Below are 21,691 nucleotides of genomic sequence, written 5' to 3' on the forward strand. Positions count from 1 at the left end.
CGATAAAACGATAAAACAATACATTATAGCAAAAGAAAAGTAATATAAATATAGATGAGGATAATTAAAGTCGTAATTATAAATAGAGTCTGCAAAAAACGAAAATAAACTTTATATCATATATTGTTTACAGAATTTAAAGTTTAATTATACAATAAGAATAAAAGGAATGAATTATACAATATTTGTCTGACCAATGAATTTAATATATATATCTTTATATCAAATTGTTTACAATATGGAACTGATATGAACAAAAGTGCACTTTTTGCGGGCTCTATTTATAATTACGATTTTAATTATATTGATTGTGAGTTGTTATTGTACACTATTATAAGTTTGTTTTATTGCAACAACATTATATTATTGAAACCCATCGGAATTCGTTCATAAAACAATATTATATAATTACACAAATTACAAAATACATATTTGATTAATTAAAAGAAAACAATGCATTAACAATGGCAATACATTCGCAAATATTTAATCAGAAAACAATCTGCATCTAAATGTGTCCTTTCAAAAAACACATTGACAATATTAAATAATGTCAATATATTCGAAAATATTTAATTTATATAAAATTTAAATAAGAAACTTTGCTTAATATTTTTTGAGCACATTTAAAACAATAACAAAGATTACGAAAATAAATTAATTAATTCCTGTAACTGAAACTGAAAACTCCTAATGCCAAGCCCTATGCTTGGCATTATATTAGTTTATAGTTTGTATGGGGGACCTCTAGGCGGAGGTGATAGGCCTTCCAAAGTTAGTGGGGGGTCGGTCATACATTTGGACACTATTGGGCGCTCTAAATAAGCCAAACAGGGTTTTTTAAATTTGGCCCAATCTTTGGGACATCATTCAATTTATTTTAGAGATATGTTTCTTCGACAAAGAATCTTATTTTGATATCTAGTATCCTAGTATCCTTTTTTTCGCCCATACGGGTCTTTTATATATGCGTTTATATATGCGCGCGTATGTGTTTGTGTGTGCACGCTATTATAAAAAACTTTTTTTTCAATAAATTTCATGATATGTACTGAAAAAAATGAAAAAAATCTACTTTTTTGAAATAAAACAATTCATTACCAAAAATACCTTTTTGTAGCTCAACACGCTTGTATCCAAACCAAAAAATTTTTTTACTAGACTACTTAAAAAATAACTACCTCGTTTTCAAAAGTCCATTATAAAGTATATACGTTCCTTATTGCACATCTGAATTCTATACTTATTTTCAATTTAACCAACTGAAGCCAATTCCAGTTGTAGATGGTATCGATGATGCAGTATGTCGATCAGAAATAGCGAATGATCGCAGGTCACCGGCGTCAAGTGGTTTACAGGCGTTCATGTTATCGCTAATGTAATGTCGAAGTCTATTGAAATTTGAAATGTTTCTTAATTGACCAGTTGTTGCCACCACACCCAAACGCTCGCGCCAGTGCTAAAAGAAAAGATTCAGTTGTTCGACAGCAAATAGTTTCTAAAATAGCAAAATGAAATTTTTGAATATTTAAACTCTCGCTGAGGAATCAAATTAGCTACTGGACAGTCCCACGAAAAAAGTTTTTATAAGATTAGAAATGCTTTGATTAATTTGTCGCAGCGCTGGAAATGGAAAAATTTATCATATTCATATGTCGAGAGCCCTGTCACTGTCCAAATAGTATAATATTATATTTATTAGTATAATAATATGTTTGATATGAAGAAAAAACTTAATCGACAGAAGATTTCGAAAATGTGAAAATGTAGAAAATAATTTCATCAGTATTCGAAAAATGAAAATTTTGTTCTTTTATCGATATACGAATTATTCATCATTTCATTATCTATTTATTGAAAATTAATATTTGTGATGTACTCTGGTATTTTTATTATAACGACGTCATGGCAAGAATTAAGTTCATAATAATTACGGGAAATACGGATAAAATGACATGGTGTTTTGTTTTTTAATATTATTATTAGTCCCAATCGGTCTTGCCCATCTTAGGTTCATTGGCTCCCAGCAACATACTCTTTTAATTCAATAGAAAGTATAATAAAATTCTAACAAATCACAAAAACCATTTTTTGCATATAGTTCGGATAACAGGTTTTAATTTTCTTTTCACTTGTACTCGAATGAACTACCCTTGTAGTGCTTGCGAAATAATACTATGTCATTATTTTTATTGCACTAAGTACGTTACTTTGTCCGAAAGTGCACAAAAATGAATAAATAATCTAAGTTACAAACACTTGATAAGCGCAATAAAATCAATCGAAATAGCTGGGTACCGGTAAGTTCTTTAATTCTAATAAATATAATTTCAAATAACAATAAATTGGTCAACAGAAAACTTGGGAAAACCACCACGTTTTAACTTATTACTGCGACAAAAATGACAATGACGCTCAACATCTGACTATTATGATTATAGCTTTCTTCATATTATACAGTCACGGAAACATCAATAATACTAGCCTATTTTTAAATAAGATCACTGTGTCAGTTTGTTCATATATGCCATTTTGTGCGTAATGGGCAAAAAATCGAAAATGAAAATTTTTCCATATCTTCACGTTTCAGTAGTTTCTGATCATTTTGGTATACCTCAGAATAAAATGGATGTGTGTGTATATGTCTGGAGACAATTTTGCGTCGATGATTTCGGGCGTACTGATTATCCGATTTGAATGGTTCAAAAAACATTCGATTCCTATGGCGTGCTAATTAATTTTTGAAGTCCAGCGGCTTCGGAGATATGGATATTTGGAGACAAAAAGTGCTGAAAATGTCAGTTTTTATGATTTAAAAAAACTTTCTGCTTGTGTTGACGAAACGATCGCTTTTGGAAAAAGAGAATGTATTATATTTCAATTGCTTTAAAAGGTCTAAGCATCACTTATTTACTTCAAATAAATAATTTTAACTTAACAATTCAATTTATATAATTCTCAGAAATATTAGACAATGTTCTTCATTCTAACACCGCTTGATTAACTTTTGTTTATTTACTTTTTATAAAATAAGAATAATGAAGGTTACATTATTTATAACAATCTATTTGAAAACATTTATTATTCCTCGAATATTTCATTAAGGTACGGGAAATTCCAGCAATTTGTTTCAAGGCACGATGCCATACACCACTAGTTTATTGTATATTCACCTTATAAATCTGGTACTTTGGCCATTTTATAATTATACATCGACACTAATTCATTCGAGTGTTGTATTAACTTCCATGGAACAAATGACATTGAAGTCACAACTGATTAGAGTTAATAATTTAGCAAATCGAAAACATAAAATAGTCTTACAAAAAATTTGTCGTTTATTAAAAGAATGGGTGAGCTGCTGGTGCATCGTCTCGTGAGGCCTTGGCTGAGACCCATGTGCCTGTTCGCATTGAGCCCCAGCGGCATGGAACAAAGGCGCGTAGTCTCTACACTGCATTCATTTACCGGGGACGTAATACGGAAGAGGAAAATGGATTTTATAGGTATTTAGCGATTTTAATCCGCGATTGCGTCAACAATCATCAGAAATTCATTATCATTCTTCTACAGGACAAACTCCGCAATTGCCGGTTGTTCCCGCTCACAAAAGACGATTGGCAATGCTGGATCTTCTCCTTTTGGCAGAACACGAAGGGGCAGATATTGATGAATTAGGCATTCGCGAAGAAGTTGACACATTCATGTTTGAGGTATAAAAATGTTTATGCAAAAATACTATTAAATGGACGAGGCTCGATAAGTAATAATAAATTATCAAATTATTTTAGGGACACGACACAGTATCCATGGCTATAATATTTGCACTATTCTGCCTTGCTAATAATCCCGAATATCAGGTAAAACAAAATGACATGTGAATGAACAATACAATTTTACTATGTATTTGTTTTTTCTCAGGATAAAGCTTATCAAGAGCAATGTCAAATTTTTGGAAATTCGGACAGAGTTCCCACGATACCAGATTTGAACGAAATGCGTTTTCTTGAAAGGTGCATCAAAGAATCGCTGAGACTTTACCCGAGCGTTCCACTCATATCGAGAGCTCTTACAGAGCCACTTGTCCTCAGTAAGTATTACCAAAAACCTAACTTGACTTGTTAATGCAAAACCTATACTATTGGCATTTGAATTGCAGAGGACCGTATTATACCAGCCGGTCAAATAGTTCATATTCATATATTTGACTTACATCGTGACCCGGATTTGTTTCCAGACCCGGAACGTTACGATCCCGACAGGTTCCTACCCGAGGAGTGCGCGAAAAGGCATCCCTTTGCTTATATCCCTTTCAGCGCAGGTCCGCGCAACTGCATAGGTATGAAAATGATCCAAACCCAATTTATCAACGTCCTATTAAAACAATTAAATTACATTTACCGTCAATAGCGTTCTATTTAATAACATTATTTCTCTGAATTTAATTTCAGGTCAGAGATTCGCCTTGTATGAAGACAAGTCTGTGATATCAACGGTCTTAAGAAAATATAAGTTAGAAGCCATCACAAAGCCGAATGAAGTCATATTCAATGCCGACCTGGTCCTGCGTCCGAAATATCCGATTAAAATCCGATTTAGGCATAGATCCGCCAATCACACAAAAAGGAATGAAATGAATAGATGATTCAAAATAAATGAGCGTATGACATCTAATAAGGCATGTCAAAAAATAGCAATGTAAATTCCAAATTTTCAGTTCTCTTTAATAAAACTAAAATGTGATGTAATTAGGGATAAAGTAAATTTCCGGTGGGTTGTACAAAATGTACAAAACTATGAAACCATATATCATGGGTCGCAACAGGGAAATCTATAGGGTAAGCCAAGTCGAATTCTTTTAATGATTTATGGCAAATTTTGTATTGATTGGGCCCTTGCATTATAGTCCTTCGACGAATATTTTTTCTTATTATTTTCATTGGTAAACTAATAATCGTTTCTGGTAATAGCTTCACAAACAATTGCTATTAATAATTTTATGCCACAATTAGCAATTAATTCATATCAGATATTCTATTTATTTATAAGTAAGTAAAATATAATAGTTTTTATTTAAAACTCATTTAATATGTACGCTGTAAAGCTATAGAAAGTTCCTTAAAATAATAATTTATTCTGGATTTTGTAATTGATACGATTATAAAGAGTTGTTCTAATGAACTTATCTTCAGTAGTTTATGGAATTATTTAATTATTAATTGTATATACTGATAATATATTTATATAACTTTATTCTCATATAAAATAAGTTTATATTTATTTTAATGTAAAATGTAAATTAATTATAAATAATATTAATTAATATGTCATTAACAGTAACTATTTTATTATATGATAAACATTGTGTATATAAATATTAATTCCTATAATTTGTTAAACTTTAACGTTATTTGTTGATTGTTATTGTTAAATTTGTAAATATTTTTATATAATTAATAAAATATAGAAACATTTTTTCATTATACATTATTTTTCCTTGTAACTTCTTTCAATTTCTTAACATTGTAAACAAGAATTGTTTCTAAAATTTATACTTACATTTTTAAAAATCGAAACCCATTTTAAACCGTTTTAAATATGATGAAAACCACTTAATGATTTTGTAGCGCAAACAGGCGAATATCTTCGGCAAAGCGGTGCTTTACTTGGAACCATTTTGGGAGCAACTAGGAGTAGTGTGGTGCCTTCGTGTCCCATGTCCCACTTGGCTCAAAATCTTGTTTACGGTTTCCCTTATTGTGATGATGATATTTCCTCTGTTATATCCGCCGTTCATCGTTTACGGAACCCTCGCGTTGATGCAGAAAATATTTGAAAAGTATATCAGAATTAATATTAAGTTAAGTAATATAATGGTATGTTGAAAAACTTAATAAATAATAAGCAATAATTACTACAGTTAAAAGTTATTTTCATATTAAGATCAATGGGATCAAACTTTTTTTTAAAAAGCAGGCTCTATATCTGGACCGCGCAAGCTTAGTTTTCGGCTGAGAATTGTGTAGTCAATTTTGATTTTATCTATAATCACACTGTAGTTTTCCAATACAAATCGAAATTTTTTATGGCGCCCTTGATAAATCTTTTTTTTTCAATATTTGACAAATATATCTTCTTACCGTTTGCTGCAATCATATGTTCGTTTCGTCGTGCAATGCAAACGGCAAAGTTGTAATAGTCATCGAGCCTAAGTTTATTTGAAATCGTTCAAATGATTTCTGTAACTTGTAATGGCTCTATTTGTTCGTTAACACTAGATTAACGGTTCGAGCCAATTTGACCCAGTAAAAGTTTTTTTGATTACTTTTCACAAATATACATTAGTTTTTAGTTATGTAATGAAATGTGTTTACATATTCTTTCCGTTTTCTCGCATTTCGCATTTTCGAATGTTGTATATCTATTTCCACGGTATGAGCCAATTTGACTCACAGAAGGGTTTAAAAGTTTTTGCCAGAAAAATTGATCCACAAAGGTAACTTTGTAATGTATTTGTGAAAGATATTTTTTAGAATAAAAATCTATATCAAATACGGAGTTTACCATAATTTCAAAAATATGGGAAAAATTTATAGAGAAAAGCCAGGTTTGTTACAAACTGAGCGATGGACAATTATTACCTAATAAAGCAAGATGCTAATTTACCCTGTAAATGTCAAATAAACCGAATTAATTAGGTATCAAATTTTGTATGGAATTCGATGTAAAAAGCAAATGTATAATATAATTCGAACACCTGTAAATTTAGTGTTAAGTTTCCTGTTAACGATTTTTATTTACATATGACTATATTCATAATGAAAAAACACATTTTTCCTAATTGTTTCACTGTAAAATTATGTCTGGGTAACTATTAATAATTTTAAATCATTTTTAAATCATATGGTTGGCAGAGAAACAGGTATAAATCTCCCAAAAAGCATGGACGTCCTGCGCCCCGTTCAGCGCCTTTTCGGCAGCGTTCCAAGCTACCAGCAGACGGAGGAGATGCATCGAATGCTCAGCCGATACACTGTCGTCGTATCCACGGTAGTCTCCTGCATCGAATATGTCCGAATCGTCCAAGACTTCTTTGGTGATCTATTAATATTTATTTATACAATAATCAAATAACTAAAACGATGTGACTGAAATCATTCAATAGAGCCAATCTTTTCCTGATAGCGAGTGCTGTTATATGCATCATCCAGATTTTTCGCTTTCTTCAAGAATTCATCGCAGACGTACGGCAGCGGCGCGAGGAACAGGAAATTTCCCTCACTTAAAAAAATAAAAATAACTTCAAATATTTTGTATTTTTTCGAAACATTAGATTGACAATTATTTGTAATTCTGTCTATATTCTTATATTAATGTCAAATATTTTAATAAAAATTACGTACTAAAAATTATAAATATTATAAACCACATTAGATTAAAAAAATTCGCGTGCTTTATTTCGTATATCTTTAGTGTAAATTCTTACAGTAAAAAGTGTAACTATAACTAGGGGGGCGCATGGCATCGTGCTTTAAGGCAAATTGTTGCAACTTCCCGTACTAAAAATTATTTTTTTTTAAAAAGATTAACATTTCTGAAAAAAAAATAGATTTTTGAGAAACTATGCATTTTTGACAAAAATTTACTTTTTTTTTGAAAAAAAAGACTTTTTGAAGAAAAATTTATTTTGAAATATTTTGGAAATTCGGAACTTTTTTCAAAGCAATTGTACTGCTTTTACTGCATAGAGACGAAATATCGAAGCGCGTAAGCGCCGCGTCGCCGTCTAATGGATAAACATTGGTACGGAACCTATAGGAATGTAAACAAAATTTATACTTATTGTTAAAATCTCTATAAAGTATCTAATAATTTGATGTGCATATGTCTAATGATCATTTTTGACCACAAATGGCATTTCTTTTACTTTTTGAAAAGTTGATCAGTTCTTCGTCTTGTTAATACAAGTAAAATGTTTTTTGAATTTTTAAAATCGCTCCGTTCTCTTAAAAACCGTGTTACCGTTTTTGGCACGTTTTGCCCCGTATCTTCGGAACGGCTAGACCTGTCTCCGCAAAAAACTAATCAGCACATCTTCTTATCAGTACGAAAGGAATGTTTTTTGAATTATTTAAATCGGTTGATCTGTGTTCCCAAAATCGTCGACGAAAGTTTGTATCCGCATGTACACACACGCACACATATCCATTTTTTTTTAAAGTATGCCAAAATATTCAGAAACCTTTGAAACGTAAAGATATAAAAAAAATCGATTTTTTGCGATTACTATAGATGCGTTCGCGTTGGACGCTTACGCGCTGTGAGCGCGCTTACATGTCATTTTCATCGTTCGACTTGTCGCTGTGAATGTCACATAAGTACGCTCGTAGCATCATCGTAGCGTGTTCGTAGCACATATTTTGCGCTCATACATGCTCACGCCACAGAGGTAAGGCCCTAGATAAATAAGCATAAGGGTAAGGCAGTTGAAAGCGTGATCGTCATCTGTCAAAACCAATACAACGAAAGCATAACCTAACCCTAATTTCGATTATTCATTAATAGTTCAATTCTTTATAATTACGCAAAAATACCAAGCTGTATATCACAATTATTTTTTAATATTAATATTAATATTAATTAATTTTAAATTTAATTGATTTTAAATAATTTTAAAATTTAATTTTAATATTAATATTAATTAAGCATAAGCTAACCAAATTTCATTTATTTATTAATTGTTAAATTCTTTATAATCCCGCTGAATGATCCAGAAAGTAATAAAATTTACACAATTACCGTTACCGCCATTTTGATGCTTATTGACGCTCACAGTATCCAAAACGAACGAAATTTAGTTATCGATTCTAAGCGCTTATCGGCCAAGTCGAACGCTAAAAATTTGTGCTTATAAGCGTGAGCGCATAGATAAATAAGCATCACAGCGCGTAAACGTCCAACGCGAATGCACCCTATACTATAACTTGCCCTACGGGGAGTTAATTACATATAAAGTAATATTTATATGAAAATTAGACATATCTTGGTCTCGACACGTCTGTAATCTTATGAAATAAAGATATATATTACATAAGTATACAAAAAAATAAAGGTATTCGTTCCACTCCCAATACAAAATTATTCATATATATTAGGATGGTTCTTAATATGGACATTTTCGTATTTCCTTGCTCCCAAGGGCTCAAATGGTTCCCAATTGATAAAAAAATAATTCTCTGAAAGTTTTAGCTCTTAATATTAACTTTTAGATAAAGCGCAATTCAATCAAAGATTTGTATGGAAATAGCATGCAAAAATTTTCAAAAATTTTGCAAAGCGTCGAATTTTCAACAAAAAATGACACAGATTTTCATTCCACTCATTTGTCGCTAAGTTATACCTAAAAAAAATTTTTTTTTTAATTTAATGTTTTTTCCATGTATTTGATAAAAATAAATGAGTGGATTATATAACAAAATATTAAAAATGTTAAATTTAGGAAGTTTTAGTGGTGTATGACATCATTTTTTTAATTTAATTAAGGGGGTGACGCAGGTACAAATAAATTGGTCAAATTACATATTATTTCCTTGGCGTTTCTAAGATAACACTGATTGAAATGATGTTACAATTTGAGTTTTTCTAGAAATTTTGCACAAGTCACATTATAAAACAACTAGCATAAAAATACAAATAAGGAATGACGCGCAAATAATAATGCGTCATCGTGACATTTCAAGTGAAACAAAATTTATTCACAATTGTCTATATAATTTCGTTTTAAAACTTCAAAATTGATTTTTAAAATTAATCGTCTAAGATGATGGGGGGCAATACAAACCATATGCCAAAAAACAATTTATGAGAGTCCATAGACATGCGACCTTATAAAAGATATCACCATGCCAGCTGGAGAATTAGAGGAGAGGATCGCTGGCATCAAAGAATTGTAATCTAATATTTATTGTGAAATTAATTTTACTTCATTGTTTATAAAATTCATTTGTTAGTCATTCAAATTGTTTATATACTTAAATAAATGCAACCAATACAAAAAATTTACCTGAAGAAAGTTAAATTCTTAAATAGTTTATAGTTTATAGTTTGGTGACAAGTCTTAAAAATAAAGAAATTTCACCTTCAAACGCTTTTCAAAAAAAAAAATAGAAATTTTTACAACTTTGCACATAATACAATGACTAAATTTAGTTAAAAAAATTGATATAAAACTTTCAGCGACAATACCTGAAACCTTTCATAAAAACTATGACTACATTTTGGGACCCTGAACCACCTTTTCCACCATCTTTGCGCCTCTTATTATTTATACTCATGGTGTTTTCCTTATTATTCCCATTGTTGTATTTTCTGGTGCCTCCACTTCTGCTTCTAATAACAATACAGGTAAAAATTATTTATTATATTTTTATATATGCAAATATAATCTGATAATGATTATGAATATTTGCACAGCACTTACTCCTCTTGCCAAGAATAATTTCATCAACAGACAGGTCTTGAATTGTTTATTAGTCAATTATTTTCTCATTTCTACATTTTCAGTTTTTCTTTGGAGATTGGATTTTGAATAATGTGTCAATAGAGTGGATCTTGGAGATGGTTGGCCATCAAAATGTTGGGATAGCACTACTAATTGCAAATCTAACACTTCAAAAACTGATTTTTAACATGGCTTTGGCGGTGGCCTGCTATGATTATCTTTATACAATCAGACTTATGAATTTTGAGGACCATCAAATTATGCTCTGACTAATTAGCAAGAAAATAACAATAGTTATAGTTTTGAATTACTTATTTATAACATTATCAAAATTCTATTTTCTTTCATTAAAATTATAGTATCATCTTATGTCATAATTAATTTCTTATTCTCGCCATAATGTTTATAATATCTTCATCATAACTATTTGATGATTTATTTCGAAAGGATATTAAAAAAGACTATTGAAAATACAACGTTTATATTTAGATTAAAAAAAATCACTATGTACAAAGAAGTTAGTCATATAAATTTTGTTGTGTTTTTTTCTTGCTCGTTTTATCTTAGACTCAATATTCTACAAAATAATTTTTTTTTACAAATAGTAACAATTCAATGCTGTGCCATTCAGTTATTAGCAAATTAATTATTAGTGAAATATATACATAAAATTAATAATAAATCTCATATAATGTAACATATACTAATAAGGCATTGAATAATAGCTGCTCCAAAAGTGATATTTATATTCTTGCAATTCTATCAAAGTGAAAACTTTCATTCAGAGTGCATTTAATGCTTAACAATTGTTTAAATATGTTCACGTAATGTTAAATCAACAGTTCCAAATGTTAAAAAATAATATTTGATATTGCTTAAATATTCAGGCAGAACATTGTTGTATAAAACATTTAAACAAATTATGTTTTTGTAACAATTCAAAAGTACTTAATTATATCATTAAAATTGCCATTTCTTTCAAAAAACAGATTGATAAATTTATATCAAATGTTGCTAAGTATATAAATAACATTTTTTCCTATAATAATATCTTAATAATACCACATAATATTGTTTCCTGTTTAAGGAAAATTCTGCTGCTTACATAAGAATTATTATCAAAAGATTCAAACTCATTATGAGTTTTGAAAGGCACAAATATTATCGAGATTGTTCGATATCAACATCGAACATCATTTGAGCATTTCATTTCTTTATTGACTATTTATAATTGATTTAATTTTATAAAATAACTAAACATTCAACATAGATATATAATGATTCAAATTCTTTTTATCTCAATAAAACAATTTCTAGATAATTAAGAGATTATAAAAAAATTATCTTCAGCTGTATATCAAATTAAGAAAGTAAAATTTGTAGTGACAAATACACATTTCAAGTAAGTACAGAAAATATAATTCATTAAAAAAATTAAGTAGCACAAAGTTCTCATGTAAGTAGTGTTTTTTAATTTTATTTTATGAGCTTTGTAAAAGCTCCAAATTGAATGCAAATTCTATATCTATGTAAAAATAACAACACTTAGCAAGATTTTTATTATAGTATAGATTAGCCTCTATTAACTTGTTTATAAGCTCGAAAGTTTAAAAGACATTGATTGTCCTAAGGCAATTCGTGTTTTCATTTTATATCTAAGAAATTTATTAAGTGAGAAGTAAAAACATTATAAATATATATAAGTGTAGTATTTACATATGCAATATCATAATCCATTAGTAGATCACTATGACCTATCATATTGCTTTCTGAATGCACATAGTTAAAATCTATTTAAAATATAATATTTAATCATTTCCATTTATTTGTTATTGAAGCACATGTGATATGCATCGCTATCAGCTATCATCAGTCGAGTATCATGGTCAATAATTTTATAAGGCAGAAACACAAGTCTTATATAAGGCCACTGTTTACAAATTAAAGGCTACAAAGTAATAGTATAAGTACATAAACATCAAATATAGTACATGAAGTATCTTCCGATGCTGAAAGGATTCACTTTCCTTCGAGCAGTAAAATTGTTCAACTTTGAGATCATTAGTTGAGCAGCTTGCAATATCTTCAATTTAGTGTTATTAAGTTTTATATTACTTGAATCTCATTACAAATAATAATTACACAGTAATAAAACTACTACAACAAGTCTAGAAAGTACTCATATGAGTTAAAATGATAGGGAAAATATAGATATAGTATGTAGCCAACAATAAAATGTATTTCTTACATGTGCAAGCTGCCCCAAAAAATATTTAATATATGTTTCTCAGAATTTAATAAAAAAAACAAATGCTTTATAGAATTATAATATTACACAGTCCATTCTGTAATATTGAGGCAACATAAATCTTCAGTTTATTATCACATTTTATTTAATCTGCATAACAGAACTCAGCTCAATATGTATCATACAATACTGAGATTGACTCAGCAATTAATTAGTTGCCTTAATGATCTTTTTGAAAAATCCATATCACGTAATAAATATTGGTTTTTAATTAAACAGCTAGCAGTATTTGAAAAATAAACTGAGCTGAGCCGCAACCAAGTTAGAAATTACACAAGCATTCAATTTTAGTAAACTATATATATATATATATATATATATATATATATATATATATTTTCCAAAAATCTTTCAAAACAGCATTGCTAGTCACTTGTCTAAAAAAAATTGTATATATTTGCAAGACATCTGATTACTCTAAAAAGTGCTAGAGTGCAGAGTGCATTATAATATAAAAGTGATTTGCTAACAGAAACTGAGCAAAATGAAGCCATTGAACATATATTTTACTTCCATTCATAAAATAATTACAAGACTTCTTCTGCATACAAAATGGACGGCTATCTGATATGGACCAAAAAGTATTGAGCATGTACTATTTTAACCCTTAACACAGTTTCGCAGTATTATTATTTATTGTCAATATCTAAAAAAATATAAAAATAAACTGTATGATGAAAATTAAACTTGATGAGTATCTAGCAATCACTAAAATGAAGCGAAACTGAACTTACAAAAAATTCTTAATTACAGATTATTTTTACATAAAAAATTTATATTGAAAAGTTGTAAAAAATGATTTACTTAGACTTTTCTTTATCCCAAAGTAATTTTTCATGATATATCTGCTTAAAGTGAGCATGATAAAATTATTATTGTTTAAAATATAATATAAAGCTCATATTCAAACTTTTAAAGTTTACGTTTGAAATATGTTTTTGATATGAAATATAAGCGAATACTTAAAATACTAAATAGTAAACAATGTCATAAAATCTGCATATAATAAAATATATATATAATATAGTTTAAGTTTATAATTTAAAGTAGATTGCATTAAAGTGTTTGCACGCGCCCTCGGGCGCGCATTCGCCCTTGAAACGGCAATCCATCTCTTAATATTATAATCTGTTTAAATATTAGCACCATTCTGACCAACATATATATTGCGCATTTGTCGCAATGTTTCATCAAATATATCTAAATAGAATCGAGTTATAAACAATGACTTTAAGAGCTGCTTCCAATCGCGACATTTCATCAGTTCCAACAATATATACGGTTTATCTCTGGCGGCACCATTATCAATGCTTTATATACTAAGCTAAATGCGATAAATTCAAACCCAGAGATTACTTCTTAATATCCCGGTTGGAAGCAACCTCAATCCTTCATAATGAAAACTTATTTACTTATATAGCTATAGCGTTAAAAAATATCTATCAAAACTAAAGACAATATATAAGGCATCTCTCCTTAAATTACTTTCACTTATGCTAAGTATTAAAATGATTAAATAATCAAAATCGCTCATAGAAATTATTGTTTCATGTTACATGTCATTGAGCATATGTTCATAAGGCAACAGATCGAAACTTTAAATCTCGATGCCGGCGATATTGTCAGTTTATTTTTTAAATTTACAACTTACAACCATGTCAGTTCATTGTCTGGCTTAGCTACAGGATTTATTAAAGACTGTACGTCTTCCAATATGTCACTAGAAAAGTCCTCCCCCAACTGAAAACATTATATCATGTGTGTAAGAATAGACACTTCAAAAAGAATCTCAATTTTGGGTGAAGATATAATCTATTTCATTATCCATATTGACCATATCATACCTGAAGTGATGGCACAAGATCTTCTGTCGAGTCTATATTATCACTAAGTGCTGATATATCCGTGGCATCCATAGCAGCTCCACTTTCTGAGAAGAAAACACAGCTATTATACATCATAAGACACTTAGTTCACAAAAACGATAATGATACAAAAATAATATTCAATAAACCCAAAAAATTATTTGAGATTTCATGCAGTTCGTGCTTTATAATGATATTTACATATTGTGTTCAATAAACAATATAAATTAAAAGTTCTACAGATGCTAGTTCTAAAACATTCTAATTTATTTATACATAGTTTTCTTCGAGATCAAAACTTATCGGACGTTTTTATCGCGATTCAAAGGAATTTCGAAAGATTGCTTATAGCAACTGGTTTAATTTTGTGGTTTGTTTCATTGGTTCTCGAACCTAGTGCAAAATTAATAAACTAAAATTTCATTACCACTTGCGCAGTCCATATTATCGTCAATGTTGGCCAAAAAATCTTCCGGTGTGTGAGGCATAGAGTATGGATTTCCAAGACCCAAACCGCTATCCGCTGATTCTTGCCTGGAATGATCCGTTACGCCGGACAAGAATGGGTCCATCTGTAATTCCGTGCTTGTCTGTTGTCTCATTAATTCCTAAACAAAGTTAAAATATGTGAAGTATTCGACAATTTAGTAATTTGCACCTTCAAACGGTGCGAATCTTACCTGCATTCTGATTTCGTGTTGACGCTGTTTAAGTCTTTCCCTTTCCTGTTGTAATTGTTGCAAACGTAGTTTTTGTTGTGAAGCCTGATGAACCACCGAGGATTGTCCTCCTACAGTAGCGCCGACAGGGCCCGTCCCGCTGACAGCATTGGCGGCAGTTCCGCCTCCATTGCCAGCGAGCCAGGATTGCTGCATGGCGGCAGTATGACCGGGAACGCAAGTACCGGGAGAACGTTGAAGGTGCGTTGCTAAATATAAAAAGTTAGTGAAAAATCAAGAACTATTAACAGAACAATTAACTAATCCAATTAACTATTGAATTATTGGGTTGTACGGAAAGTAACTTCGTTTTTTATAGACATTTTGAAACATAATTTTCGTACAATAAACAAATACTTTAATAAATTATGTATTGGCTGTTTTGATCGAACATCTTCTTTCATATTTCTAGTATTAGCATAATTTCGAGATCATATTTTTTTTGGTCGTTATTGGCAAAAAAACTGATCAAGGTGCTTTTTGACCTCCTCATTTGAGGTAAAGGTTTTACCTCCTTAAACAATTTTTTGGTTACCGGAACATTTAATGGTCCAATGACGACACGTCTTGAGAATATGATGAATATGGAATTGGGTCCCATTCAAGCTATAAAAGCTTTTGGCAAATGACCAAACTTATGCGAGTTTGAAAGCAGTTTTCCGTATTCAAAGTGGCACCCTCCAAAAACTACTGCGTGTAATTGATTAGAACTTTTTACACACAAACCTTAAAATACGAGCTTTCAAATCATATAATTATTATACGGCTTAAGTGTGATGTTAGGTTAAAAAATATAGTTAAATCCTCTGTAGTAAAAAAACGAAGTGACTTTCCAAACAACCTCATAGAATGAACATTTTTACTTACATTTTATAAATACACTAGAACTCAAATTATCCGAATTAATGGGAACCGGGACCCATTCGGATAATCAAATATTCGGATAATCAGAGTTTTTTTTAAAAATTGCCATTGAAGAGAAAAAAAGTTACGTTTTGATATTGCACTATTTTTTTATTGAATTAAATTAAAGAAACATGACATTTTTACATGTTTTAAATAAAATGTACTTAAACGAGTTAAAAAAAAAATGTACAAGTTTAGAAATAAAAATCATTGTTTTGTAAACATCTCCGTCAAATCAAAACAAACAATGTGCCTACACTGGCTTTGCTGGTGGAAGAATAATAGCGCACTTAGACTTTTTTTTGACAATTTTTTTTCTGAAAGTGATTCGGATAATCGGCGATTCGGATGGTCGGAGTTCGGATAATTGGAGTTCGGATAGTCGGAGTTCGGATAATTGGAGTTCGGATAGTCGGAGTTCGGATAATTGGAGTTCTACTGTAATCGGTACTTTGAAGAAAGATGCCAATTAAAATTTCATTTTATCTTAGTAAATTTTTAATAGCTACTTACGTATTCTCGGATCAAACCAGGAAGTAGTTCTAGCCTGATGATTTATAAAATATATTTCTCCTTCGGCAGTCGCTGCTTGTTCCCATCCTTCCGGCAACGGTCCAAGTGCATCATTTGTGGGTGAAGTGGCTTTGCTCACTGTGATAAAGTAGACGAAATTAATTAAGAAGCAAAAATAGAATTGAATACAAATATTAATTAACATCAAGACTAGTACAGTTATCTCAAATTCTGCAATTTAAAAAATACATAAATGAATTAGTAGTGGAGTGAATTGTATCGACAATTTTAATATTGGAAATGATATTACTTCTTTATTATTTGATAAAGAATTGCAATTGTTGTTGGGTATTTCATTCCCACGTTTTTAAGTATGCAGTCGATATGTACTTATGAAAGAACTGAAAAATTCAACAATTTTTTTTTTTTACAACAATAAGAACTATCTACGGTGAAAATATGTGAAAAATAATTATTCAACCTAACAATTCCAAAATTAAACGTATTTAAATATACGAATATGATTGATGAATGTGTCCATGTGTCCAAGCTCTGTACGGATCGGAGACATGGACTCTGAGAAAGGCCAATAAAATCTACCTCGAGAGTTTTGAAATGTGGTGGTGGACGCGAATGGAAAAGATAAAGTAGACAGACAAAGTGACAAATGAAGAAGTCCTGAGAAGAGTGGGCGAAGAAAGGACTCTACTGAGCACAATTCTGAAAAGGAAAGGAAACTGGATCAAAATACATGAAATAAAAAAATAGGGAATAGTGGTAATGGGATGAAGGGTAAAAAAATCATTTGTTTGTGATGGCTCTCACACCATGGACCTGCCTTCGGGCAGACTACCATTTGTTATTTATTATTATTATTATGATTGATGATGGTAATAATACCCACTCTCTCATTATTAAGTTATATTTAAATATCAACAACTCATATCACAATTTAAATTTTTACAGGAATGCAACTAAACACGAACAACATCAGTTTTCTCAACTATAAATCAACGTGTATATAGCAGGTAATAGTAATATTGGCGTCCGTCGTGGCATTCTGGGGCATGTCATCTATGCATACAGAGTTGGAAAATAAAATATTGTACATTTAAAAAATCAATCATAATTGTCTAAATGAATAAATTTGTATTCTCGAAATACGTTTTTGATACATTAAAAATATATCACTTTTAAACATTTTCATTCATTTTTAATAATTTATAGATATGTATTTAATTATATCAAATCTTTGATGTTAATAGAATATAGAAATAACAATAATATTATTAAATTAATACCGTCGGTTTGAAAAATTTGTGTCAGTAGGTTCACGTTTAGGAATAATAAATCGTTTGGAGTCGATAAAAGTATTAGTTGTATGTAACATGTGTGATCGGTACTTTTCAACTACTACGGACTTAAAAAATAAGAAAATTGCTCTTTGAACAATTCCATAGTTAGAATGTAAAGTAAAGAATTATATCAAAATAATAGCGAAAATATTGAGTCAAAAATCAAATTATATCAACGGTCATATTGAAAAAACGAAAAAAATTAGGATAATATCAAAAACAAAACATTTGACTACATAGTTCATAAAAAAGTAAAATACTTGTTCAATTAGATAGATATTCTGATTACCCAAATTAGAATTCGGCATACATGTAAAACGTTGATTTAACGTTGACTTCCCGTAGGATAAGTTACAGTAATCGTAAAAAAATCGAAGAAGAAAATTTTTATATATCTTTACGTTTCAAAGCCCTCTGTACATTTTTCATACATTTTTTGGCAAAAAATAAAAGTATGTGCGTGCGTGCGTATGTCTGAACGGTTACAATTTTTTGTCGACGAAAAACACTGATCAATTGATTTGAATAATTCAAAAAACATTTGATTCATATCGATAAGAAAACGTGCTGGTTAGTTTTTAGCAAAGGCAGGTCCAGCGTTTCGAAGATACGGGGCAAAAAGTGCCAAAAATGGTAAATCAGTTTTAATGAGAACGGAGCGTCAGAATTCAATAACTCAAAAATAATTTTATTTGTATTGACAAAATGAGAAGCTGATTAAACTCTTGAAAGGCAGGTCTAGCGGTTTCGGAAATCCAGTGAAAAAAAAACGATCATTAGACATATGTCCATTAAATTATCAGATATTTCATAGAGATTTTAATAATAAGTATAAATTTTGTTTACATTTCTATGGGTTCCTTACCAATAGTTCCTTATCCGTTAGTCTGCGACACGGCGCTTACGCGCTTCGATATATAGTCGCAGCGCGATTACTTTAAATAAAGTTCAAAATATATAAAAAATAAAATTTTCTCAACGTTTTCAAAAAAAAAAATAAAGCTTTTTTAAAATAATTTTTCGGTACAAGAAGTTCCAACAATGTGCCTCAATTCACGATGCCATGTACCACTAGTTTTATTTCGTGATATGTTCAAGTATATATAAATTCTTCTTCGGTTCTGCTCTGTCCCATATTAATTGCATTCACATGTAACGATTTGTGATAAGGGGTAGTGGTAGTTAGATTCCAAAGTGTTTCTGAGGTTCAGGTCGTGGACTACCCCCACGGGAGTTGTATATTGTGTGCTATCAACAAAGGCTAGGAATGCGACGATCGCGTGCCGGATCCGATTCCACACATTTGCGTTTTAGCGTTATCGCATGAGGGTTTATAATATAATACATGTACAGGCAAATAATTATTTTTCTAAATTATACACGAGTGGTATGTATTCTCGGCATTCGAAAGAAAACGATTCAAATAGTGGATTCGGTGCGCTTCGGATCATCAGACATGTTTCGAATATAATTTAGAGAAGAAGTAGAAGGAATCGGAAACTTATCAGTTAATAGATCAATTGATAAAACTCTATATTTTGCAAATTTTTATTATTTTTTATTCATTAGGCGATTTAAGCTTTGTAATTAGTACGTCATCGAATCCTTTACAAATTATACTGTGTCAACTTATATAACAAAAAGTGTGAATATTTATCAGATTTCTAGTTATTTTATGTATAATAAAAATTAGTTCGAAAAATTTCAATTACCTATTTGAATTGGGACGATTAAAAGTAGCATTTGAATAATATTAGTATTATTGCTCCAAGTTTTCAAGAATGAAGACTTTTTGTTCAACTAAGAATTTTTTTTTTTAAATCGATCAATTTTGAGAGGCCCTCCATTAAAAAAAACTTTTTATATTAAAAGTTTTGGCAAGTTTCATCAAAAGTTGGCGAAAATTACTGAAACTTCCCGTACCGAAAATTAAAATTTCAAAAAAGACTTAAAAATTTTAATTTATTTTATGTTTAGAAATTTTTTGAAAATTTTAATTTTTTTCGAAACAATCGCGCTGTATAGCCGTTTGGAGACGAAATATCGAAGCTCGTTAGCGTCGTATCGCAGTCTAACATTGATACGGAACCCATAGAAATGTCAACAAAATTTGTACTTATTAAAATCTCTAAAATATCTGATAATTTGATGTGCATATGTCTAATAATCAATTTTAACCCTCAAATGGCGTTTTTTTTTTACTTTTTCCACTCGATCTCCGAAACCGCTAAATCTGCCTTCCCAAAAATTAATCAGTACTTCATTTTATCCATACAAGTGAAATGTTTCTTGAATTATCGAAAACGGATCTTTTTCGATTTTTTTGCGATTACTATAACTTAGCCTACGTAAAAAAGTCGGAGAACAGTAGAGATTTGTGTAAAGTAAATCTATTACGTGTGCGAATAAATAACTATTAAATAATTAATATCTTATTCCAAGCACTTGTTGTGTTCGTCCGCACTGTTATGTTCGTACGGGAATCGCACTGACCGCGACTGACCTTTGAATCGATGCATCGCGTTATCGTCCGAGAAAAGCGCGGGTTACATTTTCCGCGATGCGAGACCACCCGGCAATCGTCCTACAACGTCGTTAGGCCACGTGCTTGCTCAGAGGATACGCACTGATCGCTCGAAATTATGATAATTTGAAAGACGATTACCAGATTCTGCTGGGGTATCGATTGAAGGTTTAATTGATATTAGAAATCATAGAAACATAGAATTATAAATGAAAATGCATTGAGTTAAGAGTGCTGATCAAGTTTGATACACAACGATATATTTTAAACATATCTCGATGTTCATATTACAACTAAACACTAACAACTAAATAAACACTATAGAATAGTGCATTAATAAATAGTAATATCACATTTTTCAATTGAATTTAAATTTATCTGTTGAACAAACTCCACGGCCCAGGCATTTTACATTTATACTTTATTATTTGAATATATTATTTTAATATATTATTAAAAATATTCGAATTTGATAAGTTTCTGTAGATAATTTAAGTTAAAAAAATATAGCAGTGAAATTTATAATGAAAGAATAAAAAATTGTTTAAACTGTTTTGTATGTCATATATGTGAATATAACCAAACTATTGTTGATATATTAAATGTGATATTTTGGAAAATTGAACTTTAATTAAAACTTATTGAACATGCATAAAAATATACAAAATTCGATATTGACTCATGCGACATAATAATATAAATGAAAACTAGTAGTGCATTTGCCTCAAAGGCAAATTGCGGGAACTTTCCGTACTGTAATTTAAAACTTTTAATAGTTCTTTATTGTAATAGTAGTATTGTAATAGAGAAGTTAGATTCTTTTTGCAAGCTCTGATTTTTTTTGAACATTTTTGAAAATTTTAAAACATGAAAAATTTGAATATTGAAAATACCGATGTTTTTTGAAAACTTCATATAGGTTGATTCAAATCACATAATATTTGTTTTTTGACCGCCAAATGGCATTTTTATAAGCTGGATCTCCGAATCTGCCTTTATA

At 30.1% G+C, this 21,691-nt stretch overlaps 2 protein-coding genes across 2 annotated transcripts in view; one reads left to right on the forward strand and one right to left on the reverse strand.

Moving 5' to 3' along the window:
• The window catches only part of LOC113377056 (cytochrome P450 4C1-like), a 43,651-nt gene extending 38,763 nt beyond the window's left edge, over positions 1–4,888 (forward strand). Inside the window, exons 6-11 of the mRNA XM_026617234.1 lie at positions 3,349–3,506; positions 3,574–3,713; positions 3,792–3,860; positions 3,922–4,090; positions 4,160–4,339; positions 4,452–4,888. Coding sequence (XP_026473019.1) covers positions 3,349–3,506; positions 3,574–3,713; positions 3,792–3,860; positions 3,922–4,090; positions 4,160–4,339; positions 4,452–4,645 — 910 coding nt within the window. The 3' untranslated portion in view covers positions 4,646–4,888. The remainder of the gene's footprint in view (positions 1–3,348; positions 3,507–3,573; positions 3,714–3,791; positions 3,861–3,921; positions 4,091–4,159; positions 4,340–4,451) is intronic.
• Positions 4,889–13,820: 8,932 nt separating this feature from the next.
• On the reverse strand, positions 13,821–20,686 carry LOC113375642 (transcriptional coactivator YAP1-like). The gene is made up of 6 exons (XM_026615570.1): positions 20,671–20,686; positions 16,813–16,950; positions 15,355–15,602; positions 15,102–15,282; positions 14,654–14,739; positions 13,821–14,549 (listed from the first exon to the last, which is right to left on the reverse strand). Exons 1-6 carry the CDS (start codon positions 20,684–20,686, stop codon positions 14,457–14,459), a joined length of 762 nt encoding a protein of 253 aa, XP_026471355.1. The 3' UTR covers positions 13,821–14,456.
• Positions 20,687–21,691: the final 1,005 nt, after the last annotated feature.

The sequence above is a fragment of the Ctenocephalides felis genome, unplaced genomic scaffold (genome assembly GCF_003426905.1).
Source record: "Ctenocephalides felis isolate EL2017-DRISC unplaced genomic scaffold, ASM342690v1 CF-g0.4_SCAFFOLD_01886, whole genome shotgun sequence".
Classification (NCBI taxonomy): domain Eukaryota; kingdom Metazoa; phylum Arthropoda; class Insecta; order Siphonaptera; family Pulicidae; genus Ctenocephalides; species Ctenocephalides felis.